The sequence below is a fragment of the Harmonia axyridis genome, chromosome 6, assembly GCF_914767665.1.
Source record: "Harmonia axyridis chromosome 6, icHarAxyr1.1, whole genome shotgun sequence".
Classification (NCBI taxonomy): Eukaryota; Metazoa; Arthropoda; class Insecta; order Coleoptera; family Coccinellidae; genus Harmonia; species Harmonia axyridis.
The window spans coordinates 6,605,340-6,628,208 of NC_059506.1; the positions used below are offsets into that span (position 1 = coordinate 6,605,340).

A 22,869-nucleotide genomic window follows, 5' to 3' on the forward strand; every position below is an offset into this window, starting at 1 on the left:
TTTTTCGAGGTATATAACTTTAAGTTGGTATTACTGTTCAAGATGGCGACCGATTTAACAGCTGTCAAGTGATTTATTCTCAGTTTGGTTTGGCAATTCATCATGAATAGACTTACGCCTGAACAACTCTTGCAAATAGTGCAATTTTATTTCGAAAATAATGGTTCTGTGCGGAATACGTATCGCGCACTACGTCCATTTTATTTTGTTTAGCGATGAAGCGCACTTCTGGTTAAATGGCTACGTCAACAAATAAAACTGCCGCATTTGGAGTGAAGCTAATCTTCAAGTTTATGTCGAAAACATTACCCCATTACACCCAGAAAAACTGACTGTTTGGTGCGCTTTATGGGCTGGTGAAATCATTGGTCCGTACTTCTTCAAAAACGATGATGGCCAGAACGTTACAGTCAATGGTGATCGGTATAGAGCCATGATTACTAACTTTTTCATTCCTGAATTGAACAACCATGATGTCCAGGAGCTGTGGTTTCAACAAGACGTCGCAACATGTCACACAGCTCGTGTCACAATCGATTTATTGAAAGACACGTTTGGTGACCGCCTAATTTCACGTTTTGGACCTGTGAATTGGCCTCCAAGATCTTGTGATTACACCATATATTTGCATGAAGACTAAGTTCTTAAGGCTTTTGAAGTTCAGGTACCACAAGCACTCAAGCCGGTCGATCACCAGCAATATCGTATCTTTGCTGATTGGGTCCTTCATCTGCTTTGATGAGGTCCATTTTCAACTAGAAGGCTACTTTAATAAGCAGAATTGTCGCATTTGGGGCTTAAAAAATCTAAGAATAATTTTTTGCACTGGTTGTGTTATTGGATCTCACTTATTCAAAATGAGCCTGTTGTAACTGTTACGGTGAATAGATTGCGCTATACCGAGCTATGAATAATAATTTTTTTATAACTGGAATTGGAAGATATTGATGTGGACGACGTTTATTTTCAATAAGACGGCGCTACATGCCACACAAGCAACGAAAATTTTTCTGGTCATGTTATTTCTCGAAGAGGTGATTACAATTTGCCACCGCGATCTTGTGATTTAACACCTTTAGACTTTTTTGTTTGGGTCCACGTGAAATATAAGGTCTATGCCAATGCTTCACGATCGATTCAAGACCTTAAAGATGGATTTCTTGAAGTTATCAAGGGCATACTCACAGCCGCAAATTTGCGAATTGGTCATGTAAAAGGTTGAAAAGGATATGGTGCTGCAACCATAGCCGTAGTGACCATTTGGACGATTTAGTATTCCAACGTTGATGGAAAAACTTTCTCTTCACAAATAATCATCCATGATTTCTTTCAACTATACTAGTTTTTTTTGTATCACAATTATACCTCTTATCGGAAAACTAGACCTACCTCAAATAAATATAATTTGTCCAATGGGTTGAAAGCTTCCTGTAATTGATATGTCCCCCAAAGAGGAAATTGTGCTGACATTACTATATCTTTACGCTAATGAAGTGACCAGAATAAAGATTGGTAATTAATTTCTGATTATTACAGAGCTCACAATTATTTACACGATGCCCCAAATTCGTAAGGTTTAGAGTTAGAGCTTAGAGTAATAAACATAGATAGAGGGAGTATACGCAATTTTTACATGTCCCCCAACATGGTTAGATTACGTTGTCGGATTGTGATATAAAAGGTGTTTCATTGGGAAACGGGAATATTTCACAGGTGCATAGGTGGCACCAAGGCGGTTCTGGAGATACCTCATTTATTGGGTCTTACTGTCTTCGTAGCCGAGATACAGGGTGTTTTATAAATTTTGTCCGTTTCTTTCTGAAGCCATATCAAACGAACCACCCGGTATATTTCCTTCATATTTGGCAAATTTATTCCTAATTGAGAGCCCAAACGTATCATGCAATAACCGCCTTGAAAATCCAAGTCCGGGTTAACAAAAAATTATGAATCGTTTGAATCCTCGAAAAAACACCCTGTACATCGGAATTTTGAGAATCTGTTTTAATATTCGGAAACACCACTAAAAACTAAACTGAGACGTGTACTTCAAATTTTCGCGCAGACAGTTTTACTGCACAAATTTTCAACGTAAGAGTGAAGTTTTTAAGAATTTGGATACCTGAAAGTGGTTTGCAGTGACTTTTAACAATGAATTATCAAAAATATTGAATTCATAATTATTTGAACATTAAAAGAAAAAAGTACAATTTCCAATAGTGTAATAATATCATTTGATATTAATTATTTATCTGGTTAATGTATCAGCAAAATGTCATCAACATAACCATTGTTAGACAGAAGGTCTCCACCCCATTACGTAGGAATCATAATCGAAAGTAACCCAAGGAGAATGCATGTCATAGAGGGAGAATAGCGATATACTGGTTTCACCCTTCAATAAGGTGCCTGCTATTTCGTTTTTTGTCATCTTGGGTAGAGTTATGCGGTACTGATGATCCCTAATAAGGGTGAAACCGGTATATCGCTATTCTCCCTTGATGACATGAAGCGTAGGGGACAAAATTTGCTCACTGAAAAGGACATATGCTCCCTCTATCCATATTTATTACTCTGAGATTTAGAGTTATGCTTTTTTCATGAGAGCGTGCTATACTTTTTTCATACATAATTTTGTGTTTTGCGCCTCAGTATTTTTTTTTATCAGCATAGTGTAGTGATTTGGGATGCATAAAGATTCAGCCCCTAAAAACACACAGTGTAACAATACATATAGTACACTCACTTCTGCTGCTGCATAATCAATCTTCAGAACATTTGAGAAGTCTAAAACCATTGGAATGTTCGCATGTTGAGATTGTGCTTCCAAGACGCGTTCAGTCAGATAATCTCTAGCTGGATAGCACAGTCCAAATTCAGGTTTGATAAGAATATACTTGTTATTAGATTTTTCCATCTGAAAAGTATAATGATGATGAATATTGCAGCTTGAAGTTCTTATTTGGGGTTCTAATCTAATATTTAAAAATAATATTTGATTCTTATGAGTAAATAATACATATAAAAAATCCTCAATCGGAAATTTTGAAGGCAGATGTTTCTATATTGCTTGGAAACGTTTTTCGAGTAGCATAATTGCAATTTTTTACTTGACCGAGCAATCCCAGCATACGTTGGCAACTTTGATGGGTTTAAGAAGAATTTTTGCAGGACTTGTTCAACCATGATACTGAAATTCAACTATTTATCTACTACCAGGTGGCAATACAATTCGAATTTTTTGGTTATCTTTGAGAAGCAATCCCAAAGAAATTCTCAGTATATTGAAGTTGTCGATCGAAGCAATACATGATGCTGGGTCATAATACATATAATAAAATAATAATAAACGATATTAGAGGCATAATGTTCTTTCCATTGACAAACTTTGAATGAATGGTATTTTTGGGAGGCTGTAGCACCAAAGCACATATCCCTCCTAGTTGTGCTAGTACCACTGCATATTGAAAACCTACCATAGAGTGATAAACATAGATAGAGGGAGTAAATGCAATTTTTACATATTCAAACATGGTTAGATTACATTGTCGGATTGTGGTATATTTTCAAATCCACAATTTTACTATATCATTATGAATGTATATTATATTGAATGAAATATATTTATTTGTGTGATTCCCGATTAAATATGCAAATTTGAATATTTGGAATCCGATATTTTTCCTAATTGTCGAATTTATAATAAGCAGAATATTTATTATTTTCTGTATCTACCTGCTGAAATCCAAGCTTTGGCAACTATTGCTCTGCTAGTGTCATCCGTTGTTTCACGTCGTTTGGCGCGCTTGAAGTTTGTTTTCTGAATTTATGATATATTTAGGAATTTATTTCAATATATTTTGAGTTATTATGAAACGTTGATTCACTATGGGACATAAGAAGTGCGTTCTTTGTGGAGAAACTCGCGAATTGAGTGAAATATCGTACCACTGGTATGTTTTCATTTCCGCGCGCTTCATGCCAAAATTTATAGTTCATGTTGGGACAAAATTTGCTTTTTGAAAATGACATATGCTCCCTTTATCTATGTAATGTTTATTACTCTGAGATACCTACCTAATTTATAATTAATTATAATTATTGCTGATTTTTTTATTATGGCTAATTGGTTCAATGATTACAAAATTCAAAATCCAAAAATATTTTTTCATGTGCACTCACCAAACACAATTTAATGAGGATTTTTGGTCTGGACCAGTCCTTCAGAAGAACTATTAAGTTAAGAACTGCTCCTACAATTAGACCTATATCTGCTCCATACAAAACCCCTAGACAGCAAGTTGTGATGCAAAGGAAGAAATCTATCCCTAAAAATACCATCTCGAAATTAGAATCAAAATGAGATGAACTTCCTTCAAGGTGAAGTCAAGATAATCAACTATTTTTTTGTTGTAAAGGGTGTTTTTTTAGAGCTTAGAACTTTCAATAGCAATAAAACAACGATGGATTATTCGATTGACATGAATTTTATTTATCCGCAAGATAATCTTGTGGCATTACATTTTAAATATGATTTCTGGCATATGACCGCCAAGGCTGGCTCGGATGTAGTCCAATATGGACGTCCAATTTTCGATGACTTTTTCCAACATTTGTGGCCGTATATCGGCAATAACACGGCGAATGTTGTCTTCCAAATGGTCAAGGGTTTGTGGCTTATCCGCATAGACCAATTGACTTTACATAGCCCCACAGAAAGTAGTCTAGCGGTGTTAAATCACAAGATCTTGGAGGCCAATTCACAGGTCCAAAACGTGGAATTAGGCGGTCACCAAACGTGTTTTTCAATAAATCGATTGTGGCACGAGCTGTGAGACATGTTCCGACGTCTCGTTGGAACCACAGCTCCTGGACATCATGGTTGTTCAATTCAGGAATGAAAAAGTTAGTAATCATGGCTCTATACCTATCACCATTGACTGTAACGTTCTGGCCATCATCGTTTTTGAAGAAGTACGGACCAATGATTCCACCAGCCCATAAAGCGCACCATACAGTCAGTTTTTCTGGATGTAAGGGTGTTTCGACATACACTTGAGGATTAGCTTCACTCCAAATGCGGCAGTTGTGTTTGTTGACGTAGCCATTCAACCAGAAGTGTACTTCATCGCTAAACAAAATAAAATGGACGTAGTGCGCGATACGTATTCCGCACAGAACCATTATTTTCGAAATAAAATTGCACTATTTGCAAGCGTTGTTCAGGCGTGAGTCTATTCATGATGAATTTCCAAACCAAACTGAGAATAAATCACTTGACAGCTGTTAAATCGGTCACCATCTTGAACAGTAATGCCAACTTAAAGTTATATACCTCGAAAAAAAACACCCTATATAAATAATTATCATTAACTAAGATGATTTCGGTACGTGTTGATATGAAACAAAAATAGTGAGAAACTTACTGTTGGTCCTCCATAGAACCGGAAGCAGAGGAAATTCTATCATAGTAGATACTGCCGATATAAGTACTGCTGCCAATGTTGCTTTGGGTATAAAAGAAAAATATGGTGTGAGGAACCTCAACGCTAAAATTATTATTGTCCCTGAAAGAAAAACAACAGTTATTGATAATATTGATACGCTAAAGGTGTTGTGTGATACGATCTATGAGAACGACTATAACCAGGATATCCGCAGGTGGCATGGATAAAAATATGTTTTTTCTGTGACGGGACTACATATAGATAAAGGAAGATATTTGATTTTAGAATAGAATTTTATTGAGCATTAGTTACATTAATTTATATCAAAAGTACAATTATTAAATGTACATTGCGTGAATGACATGTTCCTTGACTATTCGGCGCAACAGACGAATTTTCTTGTGTTGAAATAATATTTTTCTCTGACATGGACACAACTGCTGTTGATGTACCTGGTCGCAAATCGGGTGTTATTTTAGAATTGCCACACGCTCTGAACACTTTATCAGCAATTTCTGTTCTGTGTGCCACCGATTCATCAACATACCCTTCAGCGACCGTTGATGATTTCCAACCGCCATGTTTCTTTAGTGTCATCAAGTCTCCCCCAGATTCAACTAAAAGTGTAGCAGACGATCTTCGAAATGAATGACCTGGTTATGAGTTAGCATTTTCAAGTTGAAGAAAATTAGCTACTGTTTCAGGGATCTTATAAAACTGATTTTTACCCAGAACCTGATTGATACATTTTCCATTGCGATATGCATAAAACAGGCGGCGATCTTTTATGCTGCTGGACGAAGGGCTATATACATTCGGTAATATTCAATATATGCTACATATATACATATATACCTACAAATCTCCTGTTAACATCATTTTTTGTTTGCTTCAGTTATGTTACCTGGCTGATTTCACAAATTCGGCAAGCTCCTGCAATCCCAAATACAACAACAACAAAAAAAATCATTTTACTTAATTATTATAGGCTACAGCTTTTTTATTACGATTCTTATTCAAAACCTATACTTCAGGCTAATTTTAATGAATTGTCGTCGCCGTGTTTTCAAGTCACTAGTTGGACTCACTAATGATGAATGCGGCCTCAAATTGTATTCTGTCCGTCCGTATACCTACACGATCACTTTTAAATGGAAGAAAGGATCTGTAAACTTGAAATTTTCAGGTTAGGTTCTGATCTTGAATGCACAAAAAATATTATCGTTCAAAAAGTATCTAACGATGAGTCTGATCCTAATCTTCTTATATATTTCAATAAAATATTCAAGCGATCAATTTTGAATTATGATCATGGAGTTCGCCAATTTTTCTTCTTTTAATTATATGTAGGTGTATCTTCCTGGTAATTACACAATGGGTTGGTCTGAAGGAAAAAAAGCTCATGTATTCAATAATACCATTAGTTACTCATAACTACTAAATCGAATCGAAATTTCATCAAAAACAAATCAAAATGTCATCAGAAACGAATCAGAAGCTAATGAGCTCGTTTTTAATGAAAAACGAATAAAAATGTCATCAAAAACAAACCGAAGGATCATTGAAATCAAATCAAAATACCATCGAGAACGAATGAAAAGCTCATTAAAAACAAATCAAGAAGTCATTAGAAATGAATCAATGTCATTGCAAACAAATCAGAAAGTCATTAAAAAAAAATCAAAAGGTAATCAAATATCGAATCAAAAGGTCATTAAACAACTCAAAATTTCAATATTAACACATCGAGAGCTCATCGAAAACGAATAACAAGGTCATTAAAACAAATCAAAATGTCATCAAAAGCATATTGAAAGGTCATTAAAATCGAATTTAAATGTCATTAAAATATCAAAATGTCATTAAAAACACATCAAAAGCTCATTAAAAACGAATCAAAAAGTCATTAAAAACAAATAAAAAAATTATCATCAAAATTTCATCGAAAAAAATCAAAAGATCATTAAAAACAAATCAGAATTTCATTAGTATCAAATTAAAATGTCATCGAAAACAAATCAAGATCAAAAGCGAATTAAAAACGAATCAAAATATCATTAAAAAATAATTAGAAGCTCAATTGAAACGAATCGAAATCTCATTGAAAACAAATCAAAAGGTCATTGAAAATGAATCAAAAGATCATTTAAAACGAATCAAAAGATCATTAAAGTCAAAATGTCATCAAAAGCTCATTGAAGACAAATCAAAACGAATAAAAATGTCATTGAAAACACATCAAGAGCTCATTAAAAACGAATCAAAATGTCATTAGAAACACGTAAGAAGCTCATTCAAAATGTCTTTCAAAACACATCGAGAGCTCATCAAAAACGAATCAAAATGTTATTGAAAACAAATCAAAATAGCATTAGAAGCGAATCACAAATAATTGAAAAATAATCAAAAGGTCATTGAAAACAAATCAAAAGGTCATTAAAGGCAAATCAAAATATCATTGAAAATCAAATCATATCCAATTTCTCGAAAAATTCATTTTCCAGTTTTTACCTGACTTCGTTCTGTTTTTGTGTTTTTCAAAATCTAAAAACGGATTTTCAAAATTTCGATATACAGGCTGTTGTTTCAAGGATACAACAGTTTTAATTATTTTTGGTAATCCGGACCCGGATTTTGGTGATCATTAAGTGATTCATTTTAGCTTCAAATGAGAAAGATGTGTGCCAAATATAAAAATATATACTGGGTGATTCAATTGTTATGACCTCGAAAGGAAATGAGCCAAATCATGAATCACTCTGTGTTTCGGTAACAAAGGCAGTCAAACCCAATAAATGGGGTATATATAGAACCACCTCGGTGTCCTCTATTCATTGTTCTAATTTCTCCGTTTACCAATGGAATACCATGTAGAAAACGATTTGTCGGTATACATTCCAAACTTCTCGTAAATTTCTTTCTCAAATATTGGCGAGAAGTAAATTGTATCGATCATGTAAAATAAAAATAATAACTCTTTTATTAAATTTGCATCACTTTTCAACTTACCAGAATAAAGACCCTGCAACGGTGTTCTTACACCACTAGCGTTTGCAACTGCCGATCTCGAGAAAGCGCCTGAAGATGGCATTGCTTGAACACAGGACCCCAGAATGTTACACAGTCCCAAAGTTATCATTTCTTGTGATGCATCAACAATCACACCCGAAGCTGTAAAGTATCACAAAATATAACTTCCTAATGAACTTATAATATGGAAATGTTACCTACAGAAAGATTTCGCTATGGCCACATTTGAGAGGATAGCACATATTGGCACCACAAATATACCAGAACCTATGGTGTGTACCATGTCGAAAAAATTCATCGTCTGGTTTTCATGTACTGCAGAAAATTTTGGGAATGACAAACTAGGTAAACCTCTTGGTACCTTGGAAGATAGTGCGAACGGTGCTTTACCATCTACTCGACAGTAGTAATAGGCTAAGAATGAAGTCATCAAGACCAGTAGAGCATTCCTAGAAATGGACACAAACCAAAGCATCTTTTTTAAAGTCCTGTTCTTCACATTGACGGTATTCAGTTTCTGAAATAGGAAGAATATTGCTAAAAATTAAACGACAGTTTATCATTTGATCATTTTTCTTACAAAATTTCATCACAAATCATTTTATCATAAAAAAATGTTCATTTCTATAACATCTCTATATTTGATTTCTTCAAATAATGTGTGATCAGCTTTTTGTATTTTCATTTCGACGACACTAGGTCTTAATGACCCCTTAGAACATTAGACATCTTACCTTCAATAGAAATAGAAATATAATAGAAGTAACACCCAATGCCGTATCACCAATCTTTATATTTCCCATATTTTTGACTAACAAGGTGATCAGTTCCAAAAAGTTGTGGGAGACAATCTTCAGTCCAAGTAGAGATTTGATTTGAGAAGCCATGATCAAGAAAGAAATGGCAGCAGTGAAACCAGCAGATACTGGAGGAGAGATGAAATCTACCAAGAAACCTGAAATTAATAAAGCGATTAGAAAATATTGTTAAGATGATAATGATTTTTTTCCGAAAAGAGGTTCCATTTTGAATAACCCTATATCTCGACAGCTTTCACTTTTAAATCTGTCATCTTTTGATAGTTAACAAGTAAAAACTATGTCATTATGGGTTACTCCTCTAAGGTTTTTGAAACCACTTCCGAGGTAGTAGTAGTAGTAATAGTAGTAGTATTCTTTATTAATCCTTTAGATTGAGAACATTCAATATAGGACAAGTCATTGAACAATTATATTATAGGTGGTACACAATTAATTAAATTCACTATCATTCAAGAAATCATTAACATGGTAATAACATTTATCCAGTAACATATTTCTCACGCTTTTTTTGAATGCAGAAATATTTTTCAGATCTCCAATGGAGTTTGGTAGCTTATTGTATAGTAATATACCAAAGTAAGCTGGATTCTGTTCACAAATACTGAGATTATGCCTAGGTATACAAAATTTCTCACAATGCCGTGTGTAATACTTATGATAATCGCTATTCCTCCGAAATTTATCCAAGTTAGATTTAACAAATACAAGAGTTTCCAAAATATGAATACAGGGTACTGTAAGCAATCTATACTCAATAAATATGTTTCTACATGGAGTATACCTTTGAACACCTGATATTATGCGTACAGCTCGCTTTTGAAGTCCCTCAGGGTTCCCACCTTGGACCACTCCTCTTTTTGATGAACATAAATAATATATCGAAATGCTTCGAGAGTTGTAGATTTTTGCTCTTTGCTGACGACTTGAAGTTGTTCATAATGGCGAGGAGCATAGAGGACTGTGTTCAGCTCCAGCGTGAGCTCGTTTTGTTTTTGAGTTTTTGTGTGGAAAATCACCTGGTCTTGAATATTCCTAAATATCAGGTTATCACTTCCACAAGGAATAAGTGTCCTATCAACTACACCTACTGCCTCGGTGGTGAAGAGCCATGTAGAGTAAGCCAAATTCGAGATCTTGGAGTAATTTTCGATTCCAAACTGATTTTTGATGCTCAGGGAGAGGCCGTTGTAAATTTCTCTAATAGGCTGCTGGGGTATTTGATTCGTCAATGCCGCCCATTTAGTGATTCGAATATTCTAAGAACTCTTTACTTCTCCTTCATTTTCTCCAAATTAAATTTCGCTTCAACAGTATGGTGTCCTCAATATTTGACTTACATAAATCGCATTGAAAGTGTTCAAAAAAGGTTTCTCAGATTTTTGTGTTTTAAATGTACTTTTCGCCTTGTTCCTGGTAATACTGAAAACTAAAATATCAGGCTTAAATTCTTCTATATGATCAGTCTTGATGAGCGAAGGAAGGTTAATGATATTTTATTCTTCGTCAAACTAATTACTTCGAGATTCATGACAGTTACCTTTTACGGCAAATCAATATTAATATACCTGATAGGAGACTGAGACGTTCTAATGTCTTCCATATCAAGTTTCGAAATACCAGATGCGCCCAGAATTCGCCACTTCAGAGAATGACTCGATTGTGTAATAACGTAAATGACCACTTTAATTTATTTTCCGCTAATTCGAGTGCATTAAAGAAATCCTTGAAAAATCACTTTTCATTATTATAGTTGGATATAAGTATGTATTTTATTTTCTCTTGTTTTCTTCAATTTTTTTTACTATATCTTATTGTTTTTTTTCATTTCTTTCAAACTCTCATTTTTGAATTGGGTTCAATGGAATCGTTTTTCACCTTTCCATTATTTTATGATGTAATAAAAGCTCGAATTATGTAGATATTTGTGAATGCAGTAGTGGACTTTAAATAGTCTTTTGTATTCCTTGTCTGTAATAAATAAATAAATAAATTATTGAGAATGGGACGGTATAAACTTCAACAACGCATTGAAGTTGTTGAAATTTAGTATAAAAATGGTGAGAAAATTTTGTAGTCACAGTTCGCAGAACCAAAAAACTTTAGGGTCGTCGTGAAACACCTTCTCATCTGGCAATAGTGAAAAGTGAAATTGTTGGAAAATTTTGAGCTGTTGGAACACTGGTTTGGGTGCTTGGCACTTTGGGGCACTATATATTACTAGTATCAACGACCACGCTGGAAAGAACTTATTCTATCCTCAAGAGACTGACATTGAAGATGTGTGCTTCCATTGGCGTAGCTCTTCAGGCATATTTGTCATGTACACTTTTCTTTCTTTGGTACTAGAATTGACGATTCCTGTAATATTATTATTATTACAAGGTAAAGAGTTGAGGCCAAGCCAATACACTCACAAAAATTGAATATATGAAAAATTACACCGAAACTCAAAAAAAATGCATTACAAAAGAAAAAGTAATTCACAGCTCCACAAGTAGCACTCACTCGCGACGAAACTAGTCGTCATAGCTGTTTTTGAAAGAGTTCACAGAAACTGAGTTCACCACCGATGAAGGTAAAGAGTTCCAAACGGTAAACACGCGGTTTGTGATGAAGAACTGTCTTTGCGATGTTTTGAAACTTTCCTTCCTCAGATTTAAAGCGTGACCTCGCAGACGGTCGTCCAGGTTCAACTTGAAGAGACCACTGAGGTCAACTCCAAAAAAGTTGTGAAGAGCACGAAAAGTTATGATGAGATCTCCACGCAGCATCCTGTCATCAAACGTGGACAGATTCATGATGGACAGTCTTTCACCATGACTGGGACATAAGATGCCGTAGGCAAATGAGTTGACCGTCGCTGGACGCTGTCTAACAATGCCGAGTCTCTAATCAATGATGGACCCCACACAGGGCCAGCAAACTTCAGTATGGGTCTCACTTGAAGTTTGTAAAGGATAGCACATCTACCAAAAGCTTTCTGAATCATGAATAAAGTTCTTATGGCCCTGTTTACCGCCTGAAGAATGTGGTCGGACCAGCTTAGATTCTCTGACACAATTACACCAAGGTCAGCATGACTACTACAAGTAGCGATGGGGTTGTTGTTTATATAGTACTGACGACGGGGATTGCGAGCACCCAAGTAAAGAACAACACACTTCTCGTAGTTGAGAGGCAACCTAAACTGTATGTTTATATGGTGAATAAATATTATAATCAATAAGTACAATGGGAAGTGAGAGATGGTTGAGCCATTGCACCGTTCTCGACTTACCCAAATTGAGGAGTCCCATGGCCAATTCAACGCACCCTGCCAGAAAAGTAAGAAAAATAACAAAGTCCACGGAATATCCTTCCAGATATGTAAATGATAACATAGCCAGCAAACTTGTTGGTCCGATAGACACCTGTTTTATCGAGCCAAATAAAATATAAGTGAATGAACCAACGAATGCTGTGTATAGGCCATATTGAGCAGGTAGCGATGCTATTCCAGCATAAGCAATGGATTGAGGTATCAGCATCATTCCAACTGTAAAGCCAGCCACCAGGTCAGACACAAAATCGAACTTCTTGTATTGTGGTAACCATTGTGTTATTTGAACCCTTTGTAGATAGCTCTTTTTCACGTGCCTGAACTGTCCGCTGCTGGTTGAAAATTTTCGCACTGAAATGAGAAGCAGAATTAACGGAAGATTAATGCAGGTGGAAAATTATTCTGTTGTAAGAAAAATTGTATGCCATGGAGCAGTGACGGCTCGTGCCCTCGAGATGTGGGTCGGCCACATATATATATATATATATATATATATATATATATATATATATATATATATATATATATAAATTTTCCCACACCCCTTATCATACTTATAACTATATAAATAAATATATATAAACAAATAGATTTCCACGTCACCCAAGAAGACGCGTTGGTTTTTTGTTTTTAATGGGAAACCTCACCTAGAATAGCCCTATTATAACCCAATATGAAAATGTAGTTCTCAAATCAATGAAAACTGAAATAAAATGAAACTCTTGAAAAAACAGAAATAATAAAATATTCAATTATCAACATAAAATATATATTTGAATAAACATAGAGAAAACCTTTCACGAAAACATATAAATAAATGTATCAAATATAAAAAAATCTTATAAAGACCACAAAAAATATTGTGGAAATGACCGCATGTATTCTGGTCGAAAATGTATGAGCTTGCGTACCCTTTATTCATTTTTATAGATCAAATCAATTCGACGATCTTTCTTTGTCGCGAAGTCATCAATTATTTTCTCGAAAAAAATGTTTCCTCTGGCTAGTTCTTTAACTAAACCTCTTTCGATTGATATCAGTGCCAGGTTATTTAAACGGTCTTGAGACATCATGTTCCTACTGAAAGATTTTATTCTTTTGAGCGCTGAAAAACTTATTTCTACTGACGCGGATGTTGGTGGCAGGGACAAAATCATACAAAATATCTTATATAATTCAAGAACATCGGAAACAATGTTATTTGGGAAAATGAATTCCGTAATACCATTCAGCATATTTGAATTGCCGAAGATAGCATTGTCCCAGTACATGATCAGAAAATCAATACCTAACTACTATCGAACGGCATAAATAAGTTTTTTTCTGATTAAGACGTTATATCCCATAATCAACCATTCATTTGAATATATTAATTATATTTTCATGATCTGAAAATCAATAGCTACTATCGAACGGCATAAATAAGTTCTTTTCTGATTAAGACATAATGTCTCATAATTAACCATTCATTTAATTATCAAATATTTGAAATAAACTGTGAAAAGTTGCTGCTTGACGCTCTGCAATAGAATAACCGGCCAGCCGACCCTGTGTATTGGGAAGCGACCTAACATCGAGTTGTTGTACCGTTCTACTGAGTGGACGGATTCTGGGCGTATGTCGTAGTATCTTTTCCTTTACGTAGCGCTCTCGGTAGCGCTGGTTCCGCCATCGGCTCTTGGCCGACCTAACGTGATGAGATGCTTTCAGTGACAATCCAGGAGTTGCATTGCAATTGTATAATTGTAACATTTGTGTTACATTTCAGACCTAATGTTACGGTGTTACGTACAATTCTGGAATAACTTGTTTGGGGTGATGTTACGAAAAGTAACCATTTACGATTGCGGTTTGTTACAATTTATGAAAGGGAATAACAACGCTGGATGCTTTGGAAATCGAATATTAGGTGGGTCCGAAAGAAAATATTGGCCGGTATAAGTTATATTTTCCTGTTCTGAGTGGAAATATTCATTACCGAGGGAATTTGGATATCGAAATCGATAACTCCGATTGAGTTTGAATGAATTGAATATCTAGAACTATTTTCTATTTTCCGATAATTTTTGGGTCGGCCCGGCCGACCCTGACGAGCCGTCACTGCCATGGAGTCACTGAATTTATCTGTAATGCTTGGTGACTCTACTGATTCTATAATATTTTTGATTTTAACAGCTTTCTAACGAATGTTCAGCTTCTTGAAAAATTTAAAATTGATATACATATATTGGGGAAGATACCTCAGGCAGCTATTTGGAGACAAAAAACGTAAGGAACTACCACAGGTTGATCGAGGCGAGAACCTACACATTCTCTCTTCAGAAGTCAAAAGGGCGATCAAGGAAACTAAGGGCAATAAAGCACCTGGAGAAGACCATATTACTGCAGAGCACTTCAAACATCTTATAGCGAAGAGCTCTCTGCAACCTAACTCGTATGTTCAATCGAGTCTAGAATGGCTAAAAAACACATAATGTGACACTGACAAAGAAGAATAATCTCGTAGATGTGACGACCATCGAACAATATGTTTGATGAGCCATAGCAAAAAATCTTCATTAGGATTATTTTCAACCGCATCCAGATGAAATGTGAAGATTATTTAAATTGTTCACAATGTGGGTTCAGGAGGGAAACCGGCGTAAAGGAGACTATATTGGGTCTGTCACTGATAGCTGAGCTGTGAGTTTTCTGGAAGTTCAAACAAACCTCTATGTGTATATTGTGGACTACAGAAAAGCTTTTGAAAGCAAAGAACACCAAAGGTTGATAGAAATTCTACAACAGATAGGTCTGGGTGGGCAGGATATTGCTATAATAAGGAGTATCTACTGAAACCACTAAGTTTGCATCAGAACAGAAAAAAGCAATACATAATATACTGATATACAAAGAGGGCTACGCCAAGGTTGCCCCCTATATCTCTGCTCACTCTTTAATGTGACATATAGTGAGATAATAACTTCAGAAGAGAACGGAAGGTGCTTAGATCAACGGGATAATAATCAATAACATAAGATACATCTACGATATTGAGGTTATAGGAGTGTAGTTGAACAACTACAGGCCTTGATGAATGTCCTAATAGAGGAAAGTAACAAAGCTCGACTAGAAGTGAACGTCTCAAAAACTAAAACTCTCGTTTTCAGCCATAGAGAGAGACAGCCCCATCCATCAATCTTTATAATAAATAAATGGATATATAAATGGAGAGAAGCTTTAAAACGTGAGGAGCTACATATACCTAGGTAGAGAGATAAATGAACATTCAGACCATTCAAGAGATTTAACACTCTCTAAAATGAAGAGATTTTTATGTAATCACATATGTCCATAACAACAAGACTACGAACGTTGAAGTGCTATATACAGGGTGTCCTATAAGTGGCACGTCACAGTGACACCGGAGGTAGGTCAGCTAAAGAGGGACCTAACCAGCCTAACATGACCCCAGTAAAAGTTGCATGGTTTTCGAGTTATTACCAAATTACGTTTTTTAGTGAATTTTCACCTTTTTTAACATTGTCAGGGTCAGAATTCTGCTGGAAAGCTCTCGAAGCTTATTTTTTTTATTGTAATGGAATCTTAAATAGTTATTTAAGATGACATGAGTATGATTCTGTCAAAAAGTTATGTGGATTTCCGTAAATTAATGGATAAATCTTGATTTCAATTGCTAGCAAAACGAGAACTTCGACTTTGGACACCTGCTGTGAAAAAAAAATCCTGGAAACAAAACGAGCAAGTCACATCAAAAAATTGGGCATTTAAGACAGATTTAGAAATGGTACAATACACGAATCTTATGCCCATAAAACTAGGTATTTTCATCATTTTACCGATGCCCTAGTTAACTAAGTTGAAACTAGGAACCCCGCTATCAGGTAATTTTGCCGCTTGCTATGACATTACATTTGATACCGGGCTTTGTTATTATTTGTTAAAGTCACAATAGGGAAAAAGATGGATTAGGGGAAGCGAAAAAGGAATATTATTGAAAAAATAGGTAAATTAATTAAAAACAGACTTAACTTTCGATTATTTATTTAATTCTTAAATCTAACTTACAGTAAATGTTCAAACTGTTTCCCTCGGACTCTAATGCATAAATGACACCGGATTTTTTTTATTGGGGATGTTTAAAGGACAAAGTGAATGCAAAACCAATAAGAAGCGAGGAAGAATTGCGTGAACGCGTATTCGACGCAGCCCGGACCATATCGGAAATTAGTTTAAGAAAATTGAATCGTAATTTTATAAAACAGTGTCATTTATGTATTAGAGTCCGAGGGAAACAGTTTGAACATTTACTGTAAGTTAGATTTAAGAATTAAATAAATAATCGAAAGTTAAGTCTGTTTTTAATTAATTTACCTTTTTTTTCAATAATATTCCTTTTTCGCTTCCCCTAATCCATCTTTTTCCCTATTGTGACATTAACAAATAATAACAAAGCCCGGTATCAAATGTAATGTCATAGCAAGCGGCAAAATTACCTGATAGCGGGGTTCCTAGTTTCAACTTAGTTAAGTAGGGCATCGGTAAAATGATGAAAATGGGCATAAGATTCGTGTATTGTACCATTTCTAAATCTGTCTAAAATGCCCAATTTTTTGATGTTACTTGCTCGTTTTGTTTCAAAGATTTTTTTTCACAGCAGGTGTCCAAAGTCGAAGTTCTCGTTTTGCTAGCAATTGAAATCAAGATTTATCCATTAATTTACGGAAATTCACATAACTTTTTGACAGAATCATACTCATGTCATCTTAAATAACTATTTAAGATTCCATTACAACAAAAAAAAATAAGCTTCGAGAGCTTTCCAGCAAAATTCTGACCCTGACAATGTTAAAAAAGGTGAAAATTCACTAAAAAACGTAATTTGGTAATAACTCGAAAACCATGCAACTTTTACTGGGGTCATGTTAGGCTGGTTAGGTCCCTCTTTAGCTGACCTACCTCCGGTGTCACTGTGACGTGCCACTTATGGGACACCCTGTATGGTCGTTACTCCTTTATGGGTGTGAAACATAGACGCTAAAGCAGAACGACATCAAGAAATTGGGAGAAAGAAGAAATCTTAGCTGAGGAATATTCGAGACTGGAAATGAGTTAATTCATAGGGCTCAAGGTTATGCCATATTTAACGCCAATCTTAACTAGAGAAGGCATTCAGATGATAAATCAACATGGATTCAGATCAAAATTATAGTATACGTAAACAGAATAACAGATGCGTTTTCTTCAATAGTATTTATTTAAAAATGTGTAGATCGAGATGTTTATGTAGCAAGTTTGTGTTTCGCATTCGTTGCGAGTAAATTTATGATTACCTTGTACTTGATTCTCTGATAAGCAGACTGTAATCTAGGATTTGTAGGTATTTTCTTGGACTGAATTCAATGTTTTATTGAAGAAAGGTTGTCAAAGTGAATGTAAATAGCAAATGTTCATTGTTTATTAGGAGTACTTCAGGGATCTATAATTGATGCTCTTTGTTTTTGGTGTTTATTCTGTTGATTTTTAGCTAGTGGATTACAATATCACTTAAAAGCACCAACTTTCCATAAATTATGAAGGACATGTAATGCTTTGATAGAATATTTTTCTTACTAGCATCGTAGCCTTAAGGGGGTTCATACGACGATTCTTGTGATCTGCTAAAGTTTAACTATTCCTCTCTTCGGCGTTTTTGAGATCCCACCACTTTCCAGGATGAGTGAAGCAAACGTTCCTCTGATTTACCGTCCATTTCTACTCATTGCAAGAATTCAAAATATGTTTTTACGACTTTATTTTTAATTTTAGAAGAACTTTTTTCAGCCCTTAACAAGACTTTCAGTAGAATATTTTTATATATCTTGCATATATTCATTCTTCATAAAAAAATTCATCTTATTCTTTTTTTCCATTCCAAGAAAATTAATGAGAAAGGATTTCCTCAATTACAAACTCTTAAATGAATAATTATGAAAACCTCATAATTATCATCTCTAGCGTAAAATAAAGCGTACGAATTTTTGAACTGATCGCTGAAAGGGTAAAGATCCCTCTGACATTATTCTATACATACTTGCCTTTTGTAATTTTACAGTGTGTGGATAAAGTAAGAAAACAAATTTATAAGCCCGTTCTTACATTTTTTCGAGCAAAACGCTCAAATGACTCAGTTTTAGTTATTAATCAACCAATTTATGGCAAAAAATGTATTTATGACGTCACTCATATTTACAGAGTGACGTCATAATTTTTCATTAAACGACTACCCCTAATTTTTTTCGCTGATTTATTACCTAATTGATGGTGTAAACAAAATTGGTATCGTAGATAATATTTTCTTGTAGAAAGTAACACTTTACTGTAAGAGTTAAAAATTAAACATTCATGGAAGAAAATCTCTATTACACTCAAAAAACAAACAAAATTTATCGCAAATGTTCGAATTGTGCTCCGTTAATCATTTGACACTGACCAAAACCAGTGTAGGTTAACAAGGACATCAGGAGTGATCTGTCCCACTTCAACGGGATACTTTGCCGTAATTATTCTAAATTATTTGGTCTTTTGAAATTAACCTTTGATTTTGAATGATTAGTGAGCAACCGAAAAAAGACTAATGGGATCAAGTTTGGGGAACACGGTGGCTATTCAATAGGTCCACGACGTCGTATCCACCATATTAATCGTGGTTCGATCATTGCAATGTAACAATTCAGTTTATCTCGGAGTTGACTGTTGCATTTTCGAGCCCAGTGAGGATTTTTCTTGTCCAATACTTGCAATTGTGACGATGTAGTGCCCCATTCAGCCAAAAAGTGTCAGGAAACTCCATCTTGACATCGCATTTCCTGGAAGATGGATACGACGTCGAGGACATTTTTAGTGGCCACCGCGTTCTCCAGACTCAACCCCTTCATACTTTTTTGTGATGTCATTTAAAATCAAAAGTTTATTTCAATAGGCCAAATAATTTAGAAGTGTTACGGCAAAGAAATCCACTGAAGGGAAGTATTCGATCGAAGTGTATAAAGTTTTTACATTCGTATCGGTCAGTGCGAAATGGTTACCGCAGTGAAATTTTAACATTTTCGTTGAATTTTATTTTGTTTCTTGGGTTTAATAAAGATTTTTTTCCATGAAAGTTTCATTTTCAACTCTCACTGTATAAGTGGTATTTTCTCGAAGAAATTGTTATCTACGTGTTATATATTAGTATATTTGTATATATTGTTAATGAAGTAGTTTGTAAATAGAAAATAAAGAGTTATTGTTCTCTGTTCACTGCTCTATGGTTAACCAGACAATATAGCCTGAGGAGAGAGGTTAGCTCTCTCCCAACTAGCACGTGTGCAGACTACAACAACTACAGACTTGTATAATAATAAAATAAATAGTTAAAACAAGAAGTGTTTCAATAAATATATAAAGTGAAACTAAAACATGGTGTCAGGTGTAAAAAGGCATTGACTGTTGAAAGATTAAAGTGAAATAACGAGAGAAGACGAAGCAGGTTGGAATATCAAACAAAATTCTATTATTAATCAAGAACTGTGAAGAAAAAATCAGAAATGGATTGCTCCAGGCCCCCACAATTCAATATTAATGAGCCACAGGGTTGGACGAAGTGGAAGCAAATGTTCGATATATATTTGTTGGCTTCTGGAAAAGCTGAAGCTATGGAGAAAGTTAAGATTGCTCTCCTCTTGAATTTATTGGGAGAGGGCTGTCTTGACTTATATAACACCTTCGTAAAAACAAAAATCGAAACATTAGAAGATGTGCTACACTGTTTCGATGATCACTTTTTTCCAAAACGCAATATATGTATGGAGACGTTCAAGTTCAATAATATTGTGCAGAAGGAGGGTCAAACTATCGATTCCTTCATCACTACTTAAGGCGATACGAACTAGAAGAACTAGAAATGTTCCGTACTACTTGAGGGATTATGAGTGTGATGATCCATGATCCATTGATATAAAAAAAAAAAAAGTGAAAGCGTGTTATATATTACTATATTTGTATATATTGTTAATGAAGTAGTTTGTAAATAGAAAATAAAGAGTTATTGTTCTCTGTTCACAGCTCTATGGTTAACCAGACAATATAGCCTGAGCAGAGAGGTTAGCTCTCTCCCAACTAGCACGTGTGCAGACTACAGCAACTACAGACTTGTATAATAATAAAATAAATAGTTAAAACAAGAAGTGATTCAATAAATATATAAAGTGAAACTAAAACACTACGGTAGCAATTTTTTTACACCATCAATTGAGTAATAACTCAGCAAAAAAAAATGGGGTTTTCCTTAAAAAAATTATGATGTCACTCTGTAAAATTTCATTAACGGAGACAATGGAGTTAAATTTTGTTCCTTACTTCATCCACACACTGTGTTTTACCTATTAGTCGTTTAAATGTGGTCACAATAACACTGCAAATATCATATCATGATTTATTATTTCTCTATTCCCGAGAATCTGATTGAATTCTCATAAATTTTTAACTCCTAAACTAATCTAAGGCTACGATTTTGTTGTAAAAAATAGTGTATTTAGTAGGTATAGACAAGAATCGACTTCAGTGGCCACCAAGTTTTTTATTTTATAGGTTTTCTCTTAACTCAAAATGGGTGCCTAGATCATAATTTGAGTTTTGGAAAGAGGTTGGTTTGTTCCATATCGTTTGTTGAGATTTTGGCGAGAAACTTGTTAATGTGATGCAAAATCCACAAGTTTCCTTTTCATGAGTGCAGTTCAAAATTTAAGATAGATTATTATCTATTCGATAAATAGAGCACTCTAAACTAGGGCTGCCATACGTCCCGGTACGCCGGGACATGTCCCGGTTTGGACCATTGTGTCCCCGTGTCCCGGTCAGTTATTTATTTGTCCCGGTCAGTAATTTGACCGTTATGAGATTCATATTTTCTTATATAGAAAAAAATAGTTTTCATGGAATCTCAACGGATTCCAGTAATCATGAAGCTGAAAAGTTGTTATTGTTGCTCAAACATTATTTTTCAGAAACAGAAGGATTAAAAATATAATTATTGAAATTAGAAACATTGCCAAATAAATCACCTTATACAATCACTGCATTTTGTATTGAATCCTGAGAGGACCTTAATATTTCCATATAAAATATTTTCGCTGTCAGCGCGGATAACACAAATATAAATAAAAGGTACTTAATTTGAAGTAGAATAAAGCCGAGTTTCTTTTGAATTAGAAGAGATTTTTTCCAAAGACATCAGAACTATCGGTTGCCCAGCGCACATACTTCACAAAACTGCTTCCAATTCCGCCGATATGATGTCAATTTCTGTGCAGTCTACACTGAAAAAAATATATGCTATATCCAAGACTAGTAGTCTTGACTGGAAGCAATATTAGACTCATATATCCGCAAGCATAACTTGACTCAATGCAAGATGCACGTTATTCTTAAACGTAAATGTTCACTACAATTCATATGAGGAAAAGTAAACTTGAGAATAGTATAATAACTTTTATATCAAGATGAAGGATTACTTCAACCAAGAATAAGCCCACTTGGATCGAACATAGAACAATCTTCTCGCAAAACTTTCTTAGTTTCCGATTAAGAATAAGGCTTCTTGGAATGAGTATAGAACATTCTTCGAGTAAACCTACCCAAAACTTCGAATAAGAATAAGACTTCTTGGATCGAACATAGAACAATCTTCTGACGAAACTTCCTTAGTTTCCAAATAAGAATAAATAAAACTCGGTGGTTTACAATTCTTTGGGTATATTAATCGCTAGAGGTAATATTACGTCCGAGATTTAGGGTACTTCATTGTGTACGATTACTGTAGATTTGTACGAATTGTAAGGAATATAAGGTTCTTGGTACAACTCTACAGTAATCGTACATAATGAAGTACCCTAAATCTCGGAGGTAATGTTACCTCTAGCGATTAATATACCCGAAGAATTGTAAACCACCGAGTTTCGAATTGTATTATACTTGAGTTACGTGAAATGAAGTTGAATTTATTTTGGAAATCATCTACATATATTATCTCTTCAAATATAGAGAAACTTGTACCTTTCAGGCAGTATTAACATATTAGGTATCACGATATTATTTATCTCGACAAATCATATTGGGCATATATCGTATAATCCCTCAATATTGGTTTTTGAAATAAATGACAGCCTCTGTTAGGCAACAGATTATTTTGGAGAGAAGATCGAGTTTTTTTTCAATGATTAAATATGGAAGG

The 22,869-nt window shown here is 34.7% G+C and overlaps 1 protein-coding gene across 1 annotated transcript in view; it reads right to left on the reverse strand.

The window, feature by feature from the left end:
* LOC123682676 (sodium-independent sulfate anion transporter-like) overlaps positions 1 to 22,869 on the reverse strand; it is a 33,763-nt gene that overhangs the window by 2,461 nt on the left and 8,433 nt on the right. The window contains exons 2-8 of the mRNA XM_045621432.1: positions 12,576 to 12,968; positions 9,212 to 9,432; positions 8,679 to 8,994; positions 8,457 to 8,618; positions 5,427 to 5,567; positions 4,183 to 4,328; positions 2,747 to 2,917 (exon numbers count right to left, since the gene is read on the reverse strand). Coding sequence (XP_045477388.1) covers positions 2,747 to 2,917; positions 4,183 to 4,328; positions 5,427 to 5,567; positions 8,457 to 8,618; positions 8,679 to 8,994; positions 9,212 to 9,432; positions 12,576 to 12,968 — 1,550 coding nt within the window. The remainder of the gene's footprint in view (positions 1 to 2,746; positions 2,918 to 4,182; positions 4,329 to 5,426; positions 5,568 to 8,456; positions 8,619 to 8,678; positions 8,995 to 9,211; positions 9,433 to 12,575; positions 12,969 to 22,869) is intronic.